The sequence below is a fragment of the Ochotona princeps genome, chromosome 3 (assembly GCF_030435755.1).
Source record: "Ochotona princeps isolate mOchPri1 chromosome 3, mOchPri1.hap1, whole genome shotgun sequence".
In the NCBI taxonomy this organism is placed as follows: domain Eukaryota; kingdom Metazoa; phylum Chordata; class Mammalia; order Lagomorpha; family Ochotonidae; genus Ochotona; species Ochotona princeps.
The window spans coordinates 9,364,847-9,382,647 of NC_080834.1; the positions used below are offsets into that span (position 1 = coordinate 9,364,847).

Consider the following 17,801-nt stretch of genomic DNA (forward strand, 5'->3'; position numbering starts at 1 on the left):
GTTCCTGGTTTGCTCAGGCTTCTGCCTTCTGTATAACCCACTAGAACCCTACTTTATTTTAGGGACAGAGGTGTTACCCAATTGTTTGCTGCCTTGCTTTCTTTTTGCTCAGATGGAACCTGTCAGGAGACAATTCCCAGAAGGTCAGCGGGTCCTGGACTTGAGAGAAAAACAATGTCAACAACGGGGTAGGCAAACTTTAGTTCCCCTCTGCAGGAGTCTGGTGGCTTAAGCAGCCAGCAGAGAAGAAAGGTGCCAGCAAGGGTGGGGACTCCAGGGAGCAGCAGAGGAGGTGGCAGAGAAGTGAGTGGGGGAGAGAGCTTGGGAGACTCGGAGCCCTTAAAGACCCGAGCAGATATAGGAAGAGAGCAGGGGACTGTCAAGCTAGGACACAAAACCTAACAACAAAGTGGTAGCAAACATTTTATTTGTCATAAAAAACAAGTGGGTTGGGGGTATTCCTTCATGAGCCTCCCCTCTCCCCACATGGTGTTGATCAATTGCTTCATTCCATCTCTTGTTTTCCTCTTTGTCCGATTCTCCTGGCTTTTGTGATCCAGAGTGCTCACTTTGAAGGACAAAAAGTTCTCCACGCGTCTCACCAAGAGCAGCTAGGCACCTTTTGTTTTCAAACCACGTGTGTGGAGGTACCATGGGAACTGGAAGATCTGTCTTATCCAGAACACTGTTGGGTTGATCTCAGATATGCAAGGGACCATTACCGATCTGTACATGCCTCACAGTGGGGGATGTTTCCTTATTTCTTAACCAAAAAAAAAAAGAGGGGGGGAGAAGGGAGTTTTTGACCAAGTTCAAATATTGACATGTGAAAATAACAGTCTTTATACACCTTTATAAAAGTAGACTATGTGGAATATGATACACTAATACAAAGTTTTACAAATTAATAAAAGTAAAATATATAAATTACAATGAAATAGAGGAAGGCAGTAGTTCTGTCTTCAGGTGGTGGCTCTCTTAGCAGTCATATCGCTGTGAAGAGAATGCAAGGTGCATTAGAGTAGCAGCAGGCTAAACAATGATGTCATTTATGTCCTTTACATGCCCGTTTTAAGCAGACATAAAGCCAAGTGCACTCAACTTGGGCAGAGTGTTAGCCAACCACAACTGGAGCTTAGACAATGCTCACGAAATGTATTTTACACAAACCAGGGCCATTGTCCTTCCCTCGAAAAAACTGCCAAGAAAGGGTCCATGGAAGTGGCACAATAACAGCCTGGGGTGTGTCCCCCCAGCTTTGGGCTCATTGCAGGTAACCTTTCCAGTTCAATGCTACCCAATCATGGGTTCAACTCTTCTAGCCTTTGAGAGCGCCTTTTGTCTCTGGCAAGCTCAAGAAAGTGACAGGTCCTCCTTCAGTGTGTGGGAAGAGAAGGTCTCCATGGTGACCCAGGCAGGGACCCCGTGTGTCTGCTCGCCCAGCTCTGTGTCCCTCCCTGCCTGTCCCTCCCTCACTGCCTTTTTGCCTATCCTCAAACTGCACCAGCAAAGAGGCCCAGTGAGGACTCCGCCTTGTATGAAATCCAAGGCTAAAGATAGACCTGCATTACAGAAACCCCGAGAGAATTCCTCTCTGCCCCTCCCAAACCAAGGAGCCCAAAAAGAGCCCCAGACTGGAGGTTTCCCACCCGGTTGTTGTCTTGGGAATTTGGCAGGATCCCAACGAAATGATTAATCTTGTTGTCCTTGCCTGATAAGGAAACAGGACTTATAAGTTCCCCTCAAAATTTATAGAAAGTTTCCACTTCTTTATAGCAAAGTTTTTCACAGTAGTAACTTGTCATTTTCATTGTATTTCTTACTTTAAAAGAAAGGTAAGAGAACTGCAATCATCAGCCTAAATGATTGGAAAATACAAATTAAGTCTCTGGTTACCTAGTTCTATTTTACCAAAGAAGATGGTAAAATAGGTCCAGCACACCAAAGCTGGACCTCCATCAATTCAATAATATGCAGCTTTTAGGAGGATATAGAAACAAGAACCCTCCCTCTACAAACAAATGCATATTTCTCCCTGAAATCATATCCTCAAGAAACAAATGCTTCCTGGCTTTCTTTCACAGTGAAAGGCTTTTCATGAGCTGCTATTCAAAGACCATAAGTGATTGTCCACGTTTAGCTGTTTGGCCATTTTGTGACTCCTTATTAGGAAGGAACCCTAGAGAGTCCAGTGAACAGCAGTATGGCACCCAGGCTAAGAGAAGGAGCGTTGGCATAAGATGACCCACAGACTGAACCTGATCCATCCTGATGAGGTGGTCTGGGCAAATTGCTTAATGTGAATCATGAGCTCATATGAAAAGAGGACACAGAATTTGTATCGAGTCAGAGGATGGGGAGTGAAAGAGGTGGTGGATAGGATTCGGAAGGGGGCACTGAGCATGCAGGCACCTAGTTTCTCTGCTCTAAGAGCCCACCCGAAGGAAGCAGGTTAGCACAGCAACCATGGGGCTCCAGGGAAGATGATTCCTGGGAGCAACGCAATGCTACTGATGTGTTGGCACAAATCTGATGCAAGAACACATGCTTGTCAGCTAAACATGTCTGGATTTGCCTTCTCTATGATGAACTGTGGTGCATGCTGGCACTCGAATATTCCAGGGCCAGACGTTGCCATTTTTATACGGGTCCTTACCTGTTGGCGAGAGCAGCAATAGCCACAGATGCCTCCAAGCACCCCGTTGATTACTTGAACAAGACACAGGATGAATTCAATTCCACCAAGAGCCAAGAGGATAGAAAACAGAGTCACATTCCACTCCACAATATGCTTGGGCTCAACACATTGGGACCACGTAGAGGTGTCCAGAAGGTACCTGTGAATTAAAAATAAACAAAAACACATCCAAAGGTGATCATACATGATGGAATTTCTCTGAAGGGCTGTTTTTCGGGGTGGTTTTTCACTGAGAAATAAAGGGATACATTAATTTAATGTCCATGACCATATCTTTCTAACACTTGTGATTCCACAATACAGAGAGTTTGGGCTCAGATTTTGTCACAATGATAAATACAAAATCAAAACATGAGTTTTTTGCTTCAAATCTGGGATACTGTGGTTTAAAAATCTTCTCTTTATAGTGATGCTCATAGTCAATGAAAGCTCCATGAATTCTTACAAAATGAACATGTGCAGCTGTCTTTGCGATATATCTGAAATGAAAATAAAAGCCATGTATGTGTTTGCATGCAAACTCAGAGTGGATGTGGATTAGGTGGTAGAGTGGTGGGTGGCTTCTTTGTCCTTTCCATTGTATTACTGCTTCGTTGTCATCTGTGTGAAAGATAGCACATTGTAAGCAATACTGATTGAATAGTAATTTGGAAAACATCTCTTCACATCAGCCTCTTTGGAACTTTAAGATACTAATTAAATCATTTCAGTGAATCTCAGTTTGGAGATAGGTGTTGAGGTGTAGTGGGTTAAGCTGCCACCTAGGTTGCCCACATCCCCTACCATTGTGCCTAGAATTGAGTTCCATTTTCCATCCAGCTTCTTAATGGGCACCCTAGGAAGCCAGAGATGAAGGTACAAGTATGTGGGTACCCCACACCCATGTGAGAAACCCAGCCTGAAAGTTTTGGTTTCTACCTGGCTCAGTCCTAGCAGTTGCAGACATTTGAGGAGAGAACCAGAGGACAAGAACTCTCTCTCTCTCTCTCTCTCTCCCACCCCCGTTTCACATACACTACACTGTTTCTTTCAAATAAGTAAGACTAATTTAAACCCCCATCATTACTTTTGAAAATTATCCAAATTCCTGCAAATGTAGAGATTTAATATACTGCAAGGTTTTCAATGGAGAGACTTTTAGACCAAAGTTATTTTGCTGTTTTTAAGGAATGTGTTCCTTTGGATATTATTCTTTACTTTCAGATGCACAGGAAGTAGCACATTGCATTCACGGAGTCAACAAAGAGTATAGAGCATTTTGTGTGAATTTAACGCTGAACCAAAGTTGGGGATATAATGGTGAACAAGGCATAGACTGTTCTGGAAGAGCATAGCACTGAAGGCAAGAGATAAGTACTAGTCCAGCTCAATGCAGCAGGTACTCTGATGGGTAGATACCCAGACATTTTAAATGAAGTCAGGTGATAAACAAACCCCGACATCACTTCATGAAATGTCAGCGAATTATACTGAGACAATATCTGACTGTATAAGATATTTAGATTTTCTGATTACTTGAATATTCCTTTACTCAGAAAAAAAAATCTGCTTCTGATTACTAGAATTTCAGTCTTTGCTACCATCATAGTGCGTTTGGGATTTTAGAGAGAGATGGGAAGCAATCGTGTGGGAAAATCAAGAATTGACGGAATTCCACAAAGAGGGCCAGTGTTATTCTTTTCTTATCACTGCTTCCTGCCACAGCTGAACAAAGGGGCTTGTAACTCAAGACCTAACTTTGGAATGGCTCATTGAGCCAATCAGAAATTCAATTTGTTGATTAAAATACCTGAACGACAAAAAGAAATTCTGCTCTTCTGGTTCAGTGTTTATGCAGGTTTGTGGAATAAAAAAATCAATGTTTGCAGGTGCATAAAAAATTCTTTGACTCCATATGATTATTGGGTAACTAGCTGGTGGCTTCTACTGTTAGTTATCCATCATACATAAACCTCTGGGCAGGTTCAAATGAGGAGTTATTATTTACAAGATGAGGAAAGTTTCTCGCAGTAGCTGGAGTGGATGATGGGGAGGCATACAACCTAGCAACTACAAAACAAACGCCACACTTAGTGATACCCGCACCTGTCCATGCTAGGCTACCAGCCTAAGCCATGACTTTGTAGAACAGGTTCATGCAATGACTGTTGATGCATGCACACACACAAATAGCCAGTCACTGCTAGTACATTGAATATGATCTGAACAAACATGAATCATAACAGACAACAATTCTGAATATTAAAATGTCAAGCTTCATTAGCATTTCCCTTCCGAGGACAGTCACTGCTGGGCTAGACCCCTTAGAAGGTGGGCTGGTGCTCACACAGGGTCAGCCTCCATGGGCAGCATTTTCACACGTTACCTCATTAATCCTCATGACAACTGCCATCCTTGTTAAACAGGTAAAGCAACAGAGATACAACAGAAGACATTTCACTTTTTGAGGTGGGATTGAGACCAGATTTATCTAACCCTAAGCTCATGAACTAATGAATGTGCTTATATACATATATTCAATCATCAGAAGATACTATACATTTCATAAGGATCAACACCCTTACTCTTAATAATATAAGGACAATTAAAATTCAGTAGTAATATTATCTTCACTTGATGAAACTTAAAGCTAAACTTTGCAAAAGTCACCTTTGAAGAGCAAATAAGGAAGAGGTAAACTTAGAATTAGCTCCCACGCAAAGAAGCATGTCATTCACTCATTGCTATACATCAGTCTCCATAACTTTCCTGCTTCGGATCTTTTCTAGGTAAGCAGCAAGGAAAATAAATAAAATGAAACAGCTGCTAAAATTAACCTGGCGTTAAAGTTGTGAGCAAGACATTTTTTAATATAACCCAATAGCTATCAATGAAGACTGCACTAGGGGGCTAGCATTGTGGCATAGCTAGTAGAGCTACCATTGAGGTGCTGGCATCCCCATGGGTGTAAGGTTCATTTTCTGGTTGTTCCACTTCCAATCCAGCTCCCTACTAATGGCTTGAGAAATGGAGGAAGATGACCCAAATGTTTGACCACCCACTATCCATGGGAGAGACATGGACGGAGCTCTTAACTCCTGGCTTCAGCCTTGCCCACTCCTGGCCACTGTGGCCATTTGGGAGTCAACAAGTGGATGGAAGATATGTCTGTGTCTGTGTGTTTTCCTTTCTCAGTAACATTGCCTTTAAAATGAATAAGTCTATTTAAAGGGAACAACAGCAACAACAAAAAAGACAGCATTGGGCATAGCTTTTATGTTTTCTGAGAGTGAGTATGGGGTATGATGGTGGGGTATGATTTGCCTAGGACTTTGGTTAAAATTCATATAGATGACATTCTTATTATAAGGGCTCTATACTTTCTATTAAAACAGTAAAATGATTACGTTGAATCAGCCTTTTTTTGTTTTTCTAATTGAATGTATATACGACAAGAGAACTCCACAGCTGGACTGCTTAGGTCCACATCCTGATCGCTACCTGCTTGTCCGGATGATTCTGGACAAGTCATCTCATCTCTTCAAGCCTCCTTTTCCTCGTCTATGTAATAGGAGTCACAGTGGAAGCCGTTCCCAGGGCAACTGGGAGCCCCGAGCCAGTGCATTTACTCAGATGCCCGTAAATCTTGTCCACATCAGGGACGGGCCTTCCATCCTCAGACACTTTCTGTTGCAGTAGTATCTGAGTCACGGTGGAGCAATACTGGCTGGCTGGCTGGAGGAGCGAATGGCCAGAGACCTACTCAGTTCAATGGGGTCTCCACCATACCCATATCTGGATAGGAATGTGTGATCAGGAAGGAAACAATTACGTACTGGCCCTCAGTGCTGGCAAAGGTGTAGTTCCACTGGCCAAGGGAATTGAGACATCTTGGTCCTTCTGCCAAGCCCAGCGCTGCCACAATGATGCAGTAGCCAGACCCGAGGATTCCGATGGTGGCCATCAGTCCAGAAGAAAGCATCTGTGGAGGAAGGATCAAGCAGTGAGCGCAGGGGCTGCAGTTGCCTCCCGGGCCTCACTGTCTCACCGGCACGCGAGGGGACCTACCGAGCACCTCTTGCCACAGTTCTCATGGCCGCAGCAGCCACAGCAGTCATCCTCTTCCAGCCCAATGAAGACAAATGCCGGCAGCAGTATCTGGTTAGGAAAGCGAGCACATTAGAACCATGGTGCTGCCCCAGCTCCACGGGGCGTCGGCTTGTTTTTCATGGTGCCAGTGAATGGTTTTGATGAAATTGATCAAGTATCTCAAATAATTAAAAACCCTGGAAGCAGGGGGTGGGTGGGGTGCGGGGCCTCTAAACCCATTGTCTGCCCACTTTTAAGGATGTGCCAAAACATTCCTTAGGGACAGGAGAGAAGATGGGAGGGTTAAAGGATTTACTCCACAAGAATTGCTACTAGTCTCAGAGATTATCTTTGTTTTCAAGCTATTGAGCCCAATCACTAAATCAGATCCAGCCACTCAAAAATGCAGAAGACACCGACAAGTCTTCGATACAATAAGTGTACCTTTTGTCAAGATGGGAGAGATTTAAGGCCTTTCGGAGACAACAATGCGCGCTTTAGTTCCTTACAATGCACAAAGTTCCTTAAGTAAGCCTAAGAATGAATTACTTTAAGCTCAAAATCAGAGGAAACAGTCAAGTGTGATAGTGTAAAGACAGGTGATTATGTTACCTTACCAACGCTGAAATTCAGAGGTTTGCTGTGCCATGATTAGTGCAGTAGACTCAAGCATTTTCAGAACTTTTACTTAACTGAGGAAAAAATACGCCATACGATGCTGAGGCCATAAAATAGTCTTAACAAATTCTTAATCTCAGCATTTTAAAATTGCAAACCTGAGTTTCCCCACATTCCTCCCATACTGTGGTTGACGCTAATACCCTCAGCTCCCAGGTTGCCAAGCAAATTCCTCTCACTCCAATTAAAAACAAACTTTGGAAAAAAACAACACATTCCACTATGGGCTTCAGATACTGATCTGTTGCTAACTGTAGGATTTTTCCGCACCACCACACCCCAGCATTCCATAAAGGAGAAAGCTTACAATTCTTCTTAAATAGCAGAACACGCACAATTCACTATTTCCCACTGTCATAGATGCCTGAGAATAAATAGCAGAGAATTGAGAGCCAAAACTCTTGATACCAGCTGACCCCTTCAGCTCCCCAGGGCAAACAGTAATGACTGCTCGCTGCAGGGCTAGAAACTCGAGAGGCTCAAATCTGACCCAAGAGCCAATCTTTGTTTTCTGGTTGTAAACTAAGAGGTTTCACCAAAAAGGCAGCTCCCTGCTACTTAAAGGAGGATTTTGTAAAATAACCTCTCGCACAATCTATTCACCTGTTTCAACTTTCGTATAACCGGCTTTCAAAAGAGTGATCAACCAAAAGTTTTAAAAGCTGCTAGATCTGAAATAGTCATTACAGAAAACTTTCAGAAAAATACATAATGAAGGCATCTAGCCAGCAGGTGGAGGTCTCGGAAGGTTGTGAAAATTTTGAGTGACTCACCAGCAAGCCCCCTCCCAGGATTCCAGCAAAGAACCACACGAAGCGGCTGAGGAGGTTTTCCGTCGCGTACTTTGTTTCCCCATTGGGAAAGTAAAGCAAGATATTAGCCACAATGCTGAGGACGGCCAGCCAGATCAGGCAATGTCCGATGCTTCGAGCACACCTGCCGTAGCACATGGCTATACCAAGGCGACCGGGAGCTTCTCTCTTCTGTGTGTCTGCGGACCAGCGAGGCCCTGGAGCAGATGAGTTGAGCCCAAGCGTGGAAAAAACAGAAGGCAGTGCTCAGGCCATTCTCGCCACCTCTTAAATACTGCCAGCTCTGAGTCACCGGGTGGATGAGGTACTTGGCTTTCATTGGTTCTGGTGGCAGGCTGTGGAGGGGGTGGGGGCAGAGGGATGTCCCGCCCTTCACTGGTAGTCCTTGGGAGAAGTGAAACGAGGGGCAGGATGTGACAAACGGCCACAGTTACGGGCAGCAGAAAAAATGATTAATCCTCGACAAGGAATTTACTGTGCAAACTCCCTCCCAGCACAAAAACTGCGGCAAAGTCTAGCACAGGTGTCCCTGAGTCGCCAGGGTGCACGGCGGCCCAACCCAGTTCCTGGCCTCAGAAACTCCGATCCTGTAACTGCCTGAACAGCTTCCAGACCGGGGCTCTGTGCTCTCTCCTAGGTCTGCTCCACTTCAACTTACCACCGGGCGCGAGTTTCCTGAGCTCCGAGTTCTTCTGCTTGTCTTAATAATGAGGCATCAGAGCTATCACCCTTTCATGGAGAAGGCTCCTGGCAAGATTCCAAAGCAGACTTCCCTCCGAAACCTACAGCAGCTCTGCAAGTCTGACCCTGCTGGTCAGCCTCCCTGGACGACTGTCTCCAAAACAAATGTGCACCTGGACAAAGCTGGCACCAGACACACTGAGGCTTTTGGAATCCTGAGCTTGCTGTCAGGAAAGCCAGTGCCACTAGTGGATAAGGAGGGTCTGTACTAATCACAGGGCAGGTTGAAAACAAGTAACAAATAAATAAAAAGAGGAGAGCCTCGTCACTGGAAGAGAAAAGGGGCCAGGGTAGGGAATTGTTAGTTTTCAAAAGGAAGGTGAGCAAGTCTGAGACCCGGAGGATTTGCTCCAAAGCTGGAAGAGGGGACACAAAGCAGACATGAGGAGGCCAGTGGGGGACATGGGTCAGACTGGGAGGAGAGTCCAGCAGGAGGTGCGGCCTGAGCGGGGTGCAGCCGTGCTCCAAGGGGCCTGAGGACCCCAGTCTGTGGGAACCAGGCTGCCGGGAGGTCCCAGCGGCCCTGTCCACCTCCTCAGGCCGAGGGAGGTGAGTCCTCATGAGGCCGTCACTCATCTCCATCACGCAGCCAACTACACGGCCCCTGTGTCTTGGGTCTCAAAGCCCTGCTTGGACCCTGAAAATCCCAGGGATCAGGGCCTGGAGGGGCTATGTAATAAGTGATGGGGTCCTTCGTGGTGGTCAAAGTGCTGAAAGTGGTCCTTTGCTGACTTGGTTGCAAGTGCTCAGTTCCCCCCACACCCCTTTTCTCCCATCCCTACAGATGGGGGGCACGGGGGGCAGATAAGGAGGGAGCTGCTGCTGGTCAGCTTCCTGCTCTCAGCCGAGTGGCACACACTCAAGACCCTCTCTCCTATTCTATGAGACAGGACCCATCTAACCATTTAAAATGCTTCTTTTGCTTTGTTTGTAGTTGGCATTATTCTTTGGCAACATTCTTTTTAAACTTTGTCTAAAGCAAGCATGTTTCCTGTATCCCCTAGATTCAGATTTGGGAACATAGTGCAGCTCCCCGCCCAGGCCTTCCTTCTCTCCTTTCTTATTTCTTTTTTTTAATGTTTACAATGAAATACTTTCTGTTTATAATCACCAGCTTAGCCCTCCGTTAAACTAATTTGACAAGTAAGAAGTAGAAAACCACTGTTGCTCAAGAGGACTGTAGACACTAATCAACTTTCAAAATGTCAGTTTCACTCAAATGCATTACGTTTTTGTACTCTGTGTATTATTTACCAGTTATCAGGGAAAATATATTTGTCTTTTTGGGACTGGCTTCTTTCAGTAAGCATAATGGTTTCAAAATGCATCCATTTTGTTGCAAAAGACAGGATTTCATTCTTTTTATGGCTGAGCATTATTCTGTAGCGTGCATGTATGGTGTTTTCCTTCTCTGGTTACCAACTGAATGGACATCTGGGCTGATTCCATAGCTCAGCGATTGTGAATTTAGCTGCAATAAACCTGGAAGTGCAGATTACTCCCATGTGCTGATTTCATTTTAGTTGGATGAATTCCCAGAAGTGGGACGGCTAGGTCACATGGCAGATCTATTTTCAGATTTCTGAGGAATCTCTATTGTTTATGTTTCCATTCATAGTGGTTTAGGATATCTTCTGAGGGTACGCTGTGATGATTTAATGCATGTATATGTTGATCAGATCAGGTTAGCTAACATTTCCATCTCCTTGAAAGTTTTTGGTCAACACTTAGTAAAGATGCACATTTACAGGATAAAGTGTGACGTGCCAATGACTTCAATCAGAGTGATGATCTTTGCTGATATGGACCTGAGGGGGAAGTACATCAGTGAAAACAAACACTTTTCCGTTGTATTTCTGGAGTCTGCTGACTCCCTGAGGCCCCTCAGTGGTCCTTTTTTCTTGTTTCTCAAGGTGAGGTATATTTGGGACCACCTATAATATACAGGCAGATTTGAGCTCTGACACTTGACACAATAGGTGGAAATTTCTGAGGATGGGCCCAGCAGTCTGCCTTGGTGGCAAACACTCTGAGCCTTTGGTTCTCTCGAGTTGCGTTTGGTTCCTCAGGTCACTGGCCTGGACCACAGGCACAGGTAAGTGTCACTTATAAGTGATGTCTTTGGAGCCCACACTCACCTCCTTGACTTCCACCACCACCACACAAGGGGTGCACAGACTTTGGGGAAGCATGTTGTATTTTAGGGTCTGGTAAAAGGCACGTTCAGGTTCAGGCTGACCAAATTCTCCTGTAAGATGAGGTGTTTCCTTGCCTTTTGTGATGGCTCCCCGCCTTGCTTTACAGCCCCCACTCCACCCTGCCACACCTCTGTGGGTTGGCCTGCATCCCACATGGGAGTGCCTGGTTCAAGCACAGGCTGCTCTGTTTCGGATCAGCTCCCTTCTAGTGTGAATCTTGGGAAAGCAGCAGGTGATGTACCAAGCACTTGAGTACCCATCACCAACATGAGAGACTCAGACGGAACCCCAGCCTCCTGCCATGGGCCTGGCCAGTGTGGCCATTTGGAAAGTGACCCAGCAGATGGAAGCTTCATCGTTCTGCCCCCTGCTCTCTCTCCAGCTCTTTCAAATAAAATGGAATTTTAAAATATGTATATATTGGCTGGTGTTGTGGTCACTGTCCTTGCTTGCGCATCTTGAAGCAACAGAAGATGGCCAAAGTGCTTGAGTCTCTGCATCAATGTGGTAGACACGGTTGGGAGTTCCAGGCTTCTGGCTTCAACCTAGCACAGCCCAGCTGCTACAGCCATCTGCCAAGTGAACCAGTAGACAGGAGATGTCTCTGTGTCTCTTTCTTTCTCTCTGTCTTTCTGTATTCCAAATAAATAAATCAAGATCCACTTTAATTTTTAAAAAAGCATCTCATAACTCCCTGAAATTGTTCTTCTGTATGAACATGTTTTTTCCCTAGGGTTCATTCCCTTTCCTCTCCCTGCGGAGGGTTGGAACATTCTGTCTGGTTTTTCTTTGTTTCCCTAGTGGCTGGAACAATGTCCATGGTATAGTAGGTGCTCAGAAAAATACTGTTGGATGATTCAATAAATAAATAAGTGAACCAATGGGAATTGGGTTTTTTTAAGATTTATTAATTTTATTGGAAAGGCAAATTTACAAAGAGAAGGAGAAACAGAGAGAAAGATAGTTCACTTCCCGAGTGACCCAATCAAAAGCCAGGAGCATGTGGGTGCAGGGTCCCAAGATTTTAAGGCATCTTCTACTGCCTTCCTGGTCCACAATCAGAGAGCTGGATGTGGAAGTGGAGCAGCCAGGACAAGAACTGGAGCCTTCAGGGGATCCTGGTGTGTGCAAGGTGGGGATTTAGCTACTGAACCATGGCACTGGGCACCAAGCTCCTTCTTACAAGACTGATGCTCCATTACCTCTACTCCCCTCCCCAAGGCTTCTTTGTCCCCCTTTGAGCCTAGGCACGAATTTAAAAAGCCTCTTTGTGGTTCAGGTTGTGGCTCCCAGGCCCTGCCATTGCCTGGTTGTTGAACTCAGGACAAGTTGTTAAGCGGTCACTCATCAATACACATTGAGCTCTGTGTTTTCTGAGTGAGGGTATACAGCAGTAAACAGGACAGAACAAAATCATTGACCTTAAGGAACGTCCCTTTGATCAGAAAGAGACAAATACAAATAATACCAAGTATGCTAAGGAGCTAGTAAACAGTGGAGTGATCAGGTTGGGGAAACAGGAGCCTGAGTGTGCGCCTCTGGGACACAGGGGTGAGCGGATGACCTCACAGTGGGACGCTGCTCACACGTGACTCAGTCAGGGGGAGGCTTGAAGCAGCTGGCACACAACACCACTCCATCATGTTCCTTATTGTCTTTCACCCACTCAGGCAAGGTGTCTCCATGCCACCTGTGATTCACTGTCTTTATTTTCCCGAGATTCGGTTGCTCCAATGGACACTGGATCACTTTATTATCTTATCTGAGGAATTTTAAAATCCTAGAGTCACCATGGTTTGTAGTAAAATGCTTGCGTTCAGCTGCTGTGTCCCCTCCTGGAATCAACCTGGATGAACGAATGAATAACGTTGATGAAAGAAGTGGGTTTTAGTTCATTGTAGTCCGGCAAGTGCCTGAGCATGAAACACTGGTTCTTAATACCGTGTTCTGGGCTGGCAGAAATGCCTTGTTCCTCCCCCACGGGCTACCCCAAAACCCTCCCGCCAACCCACTGAACTCATCACTTCTTCCATAATAAGTTCCATCACACCTTTGTCTCCAACTCCCAGGCTGCTCATGACTCCCAATTTATCCTTGAATAAACCACACCCACATGGCCTGCCGCAGCTGAGGATGATGCGACGCACAAAGATATGTCCTCCTTAACCTCCTCAACTTCACTGAGGACTCAGGGAGCAGGCACCCTTTGATTTCTTCTTTGAATACACAATAGATATATTGCCAGGCATCTAGTTGACTGTCAATAACTATTTACCAAATTTTGTTCGAATTAATAGAACAGTGGAGGATGTTCAGTTCAAGAAAAGTCCAAGTATCTTAGAAATATTAGGCAAATTTTCCTTGTGTTATATTTATTTTTGAAAATTTCTGTTATACTTAATATTTACATTAGCAGCTGCTATATACTTGTTCGGTTAGCTCTCCTAAGCATTTAATATACAGAACAAAGAATAATTCTAAAGGACTTCAAGAATAATTCTAAGGGAATGTCCTTCCTTTAAAAGCTTATTGATTTATTTGCAAGGCAGAGACACAGAGAGAAATGTCTTTTGTCTGTGTCTCAGCCTTCACAGTTCTGTAGTAGCTAGGGCTGGGCCAGGAGCCAGGGACTCCTTCTAAGATGTCCATGTGGGTAAGGGTCATGTGGAAGCTGTATTGGGAAGCAGCAGCAGGATTTGAACCCTAGCACTCCAAAATGTGATATGGGTGGCCCAAGCAGTGGCTTACCCACTGTGTCACAACACCCACCTTAGTAACCTCCTTTTGATAATAGCAACGGCCATGTAAGCACAGATGTTCATGCTGAAAGCAAGTTTCAATCCTCAGTGGGGTGAATGGCTCAACTCTAAATCCTCTATGGAACAACTACAGCCACTTTAGGGTTAACCCATGAGATTGAAAATTTCTTCCCAAGTTCACCTTGGGCAGAAGGGCACTTTGTCTTTGAGAATGTCATCAATGGTCTATGATATTATGAGAAAGATTTGAACTTACATCTCCTGCCTCTTTGTTGGATTCTCCCACGCGTAATTCGACTTCCTTTGTTGACAGAGCACTAGGTTTCTTACTCACTTGAACATGACAAATGTAGTGACTCATATGGAGTAACCATGCTCATTAGAGCCTCTTTATTATAGCAGCACCAGTTCAACCAGCTTAGGCAAAAGCGCATTAACTGTGAACTCTAGAGGTGGACATAGATGGTATGATGAGATTCATGGACAAGGTCATCACAGAAGGTCCTTCTCACTCTTCCCCTACATCAGACTCTTCACATCTACACACATTGTTTCTCTGTGCTTCTTAGTTCACACTGAGACTTATTTCTTTTTCTGATCAAGAGATCCCTGGCAAGTTCAGATTCTGAGCAAAAGAAGTTATATAGGACAGGATGCCCGCACCTGTGGGACCTGCATCAACAGAGCTGCTGGGAGCCATCTTGGCAACCAGATACATTCTCAGAAACAAAAAAGAATGAAATCAGGCAGAAAAGTCAGCCATTTTAAAAAATTAATTTTTGTAAGTTTTATTTTTAATTTTCACTTTTTGGAAAAGCAGACACACACACACACACTTGCTGATTCACTTCCCAAATGCCCACAACAACCAAGGCAGGGCCATATCAAAACCAGCAACCCAGCATTCAGTGTTTTTCTCCAACATGGCTGATGGGGACCCAAGCCTCTTGAGCCATCATCTATCTGTTGCTTTCCAGTAAGCACATTATCAGGAAACTGGGTCGGAAGCAGAGAAGCTGGGACTCGAACCAGGCTCTCCAACACAGGCTGTGGGCATCTTAACTATTGTGCCAAATGCCCATCTCACTTTCCCTTGTCTGAAATTTTAATCAGAGCATGCAGCCATACTGAAAAGGGTGGAGCAAAGGAGCAGGGTGGACCATCTCACACCCCAGACACTTGATTTTAAATCTAAGTTTCTCAGCCCAAGATGAAACCAAAGATAAGCTTCAACTCATCTCCTTACTGCTGGATTCTCCACCCTACTCTGGTGGTTTGAGTTCAGTACCGTGTGATGGCCATCTTGTCTGATGGTTCGAACCATCCAGGCCTTTGTTGCTGTTGTCAAGCAAATTATATCCCATGAAGCCTTCTCCACAGTCTTAAGCTCAAGGACTAGCTAGGCTGGGTCTGTCTTCCTGGGGGTCAGCTGCCTTCCTGCTGCAGGGTGAGCCAGGGCTCTCCCCAACATCCACAGCACACTGACCCTCTTAGGGGAGAAGGACTGTGGTTTCCAGACTGGAGTGTTTCTTTCTTCGGTTGTGTTCTAGTCAGAGCCTGGCATATATAGTCTGGAGAGTTTCAGAGGCCAAATGAGAACAGAGGAGAGCCTACCATCTTTCAAAACTGCACACACTGGATCAGCCTCAAAGAAGCTGCATTTCTGAGGCCGACCCAGGAATCTGCATTTTAAGCATCTCAACAAATGCAACAGATAGTACTGAACAGACAGGGAGACAGCAGCAACTTTCCTGCCTTGCCCAAAAACCATCTGGCTGATCAGGTTCAAAATGCAGAAACGGAGATGTCTAACAGTTTTAAAGTTTCAGGACTAGTTGTTGCTTTGTTGTAGCTTCGACTTTTCTTCTCAAGTGAAGTAATCTCTGTGGACATCATCAGCCTCCTTTGGAAAGCTCAAAAGATGGGGCCTGTGTTGGGTAAAGTGGGGTGAGTGACGTGTGCAATGCCAGCATCCCATAGGAGCACCAGTTTGGGTCCCAGCTACTTCACTTCCTATCCAGTTCCCTGCTAATGCGCCCAGAAAAGCAACAGAAGATGTCCCAAATGCTTGGGCTCCTGGATCCATAGCACGCGATCTGGATAAAGTTCTAGGATTTTGGCTTTGGGCTGGTCAAGTCCTGGCTGTTGCAGCCATTTGAGAAATGAACCAGCAAATGGAAGAGTTATCTTCTAGTTCCTCTCTCTGTGTCTCTCTCTCGTTTTCTTTCTGTAACTCTGCTTTTCAAATGAATATCTGTAACAATGGATTTCAACCCTGGCATGACAGTCATTTGAGTTGGCAACTTGTCTAAAAAGCAAATTGCTGCCATCCTGCCCACCCCCACACCCCTGAGAAATGTTGTTTCGTTTGGGCAGAGTTACTGAACGCAGAATGGAACATTCCAAGCCAATCTCTGTGAAGTCAGATGGTCTTTACAAAAATTCCCTCTATCTTGTGCGAGTCCAGGTCCTCACAGAGAAAAATGGGAAGTTTTCTTCCTGCAGAGACTTCCCCAGATCAGCTTCCAAGAGGATGAGAAAACCTGTCCACGTTTCCTGGGTAATATTGGTCCCGTTTCTATGCTTTCGCAGGAACGAGAAGGAACAGTTAGGAGTGTGCACTTGGACTGCAGCTCAGAGCCGGATTGGAGTGCCGTGACCCCCATCAGTGCACCTGGATTTGACTGCTATCTCCCTGATTGCAGCTCCTGGGAGACAGCAGATGATTCAAACAGTTGCAAATAGTTGGGTTCCTGCCATGCGTGTGGGAGTTCTGGATTCAGTTCCCTGCTCCTGGCCCAGCCCCATCTGTTATGGCATCTAGGGGGTGAATCAATGCATGGCAGCTGGCTGTAGCTCATCTTTTCTCGCAAATGGAAGTAATAAAAAAAAGAGGGACAATTAAATCATGTGCAGAGGGCACAAATGCCCTCGCCCTGTATTGTGACTGCATTTTACAGCTCCCTTGTATGAAGCAGTTTGTAGGTGAGGAAACTGGAGCTTGTGCAGATAAAGTATACAGACCAAAGTCACAAGGCTGGGCAATGACAGCACACGGGTTCCCTGTGACTCATGCATCTACCGCTTGCCTTCACACCCTTGCCTCATTTTTAACCACTTCACAAAGCCCTCTCTGATGAACAATGTTAACAAGATTCAGGGACTTATCTGGCCTGCTAAATAACGTCACTTTGAGTCATGCATCACTTGGGCTCTGCTTTAATTAGATAAGTGATTTTAACCTGCTGTCCTCAAAATAAGAAGCCATCCTATGGAGGTGAATTGAACTGTATTGGATAGCTCAGAACTCAAAGCAACAACTTAGTTTTATTGTAACAAACTAGGACTCTTGGTAGTTGTGTCCATCAAAAGTGGAATACAAATTAAAATAAACTCTCCTAGATGCCCTAAAGGAAAGAACAAAGCCCATTGTCATCTCTTTTATCTTGTTGTAATGTGTTAATAAGAGCTCCCTACCTGCCCTCTCCCCCTACATTCCTAGGGCTATGGCTACTTTGGGTACAAAGTCAGGGACCAGAACTGTCCCCCCATGCTGTTTTCAAGTTTTTAAAGCACAGCCGGGTGGGAGCTGAAGTTGCCACAGTTGGAGACGTGCAGGTGGGTGGCTCAGAGCTGAATTTTAGGCCCTCACTTCCCCGGGGCAAGTCGGTGACAGAGGAGGTGTTGCAGTGTTGAGTCCTGAGCATGTAAGCTTCCTGACTCCAGCCCTCAGAGACCTGGGCTGCAGCTCACCTGGGAGGCACTGGGAGCATTACGAGGAATCATTCCAAGCCGGTGAGTTCACGCTGCATGCGATTCTGCTGGCCCCGCCACTCTCAGTCTAACT

At 45.2% G+C, this 17,801-nt stretch overlaps 1 protein-coding gene across 1 annotated transcript; it reads right to left on the reverse strand.

Moving 5' to 3' along the window:
• Positions 1-836: 836 nt before the first annotated feature.
• TM4SF1 (transmembrane 4 L six family member 1) lies at positions 837-8,500 on the reverse strand. The gene is made up of 5 exons (XM_012930514.2): positions 8,218-8,500; positions 6,746-6,835; positions 6,514-6,659; positions 2,657-2,837; positions 837-993 (listed from the first exon to the last, which is right to left on the reverse strand). The coding sequence occupies exons 1-5, from the start codon at positions 8,392-8,394 to the stop codon at positions 979-981; spliced, it is 609 nt and encodes a 202-aa protein (XP_012785968.1). The 5' UTR covers positions 8,395-8,500; the 3' UTR covers positions 837-978.
• Between the last annotated feature and the right edge of the window lie 9,301 nt (positions 8,501-17,801).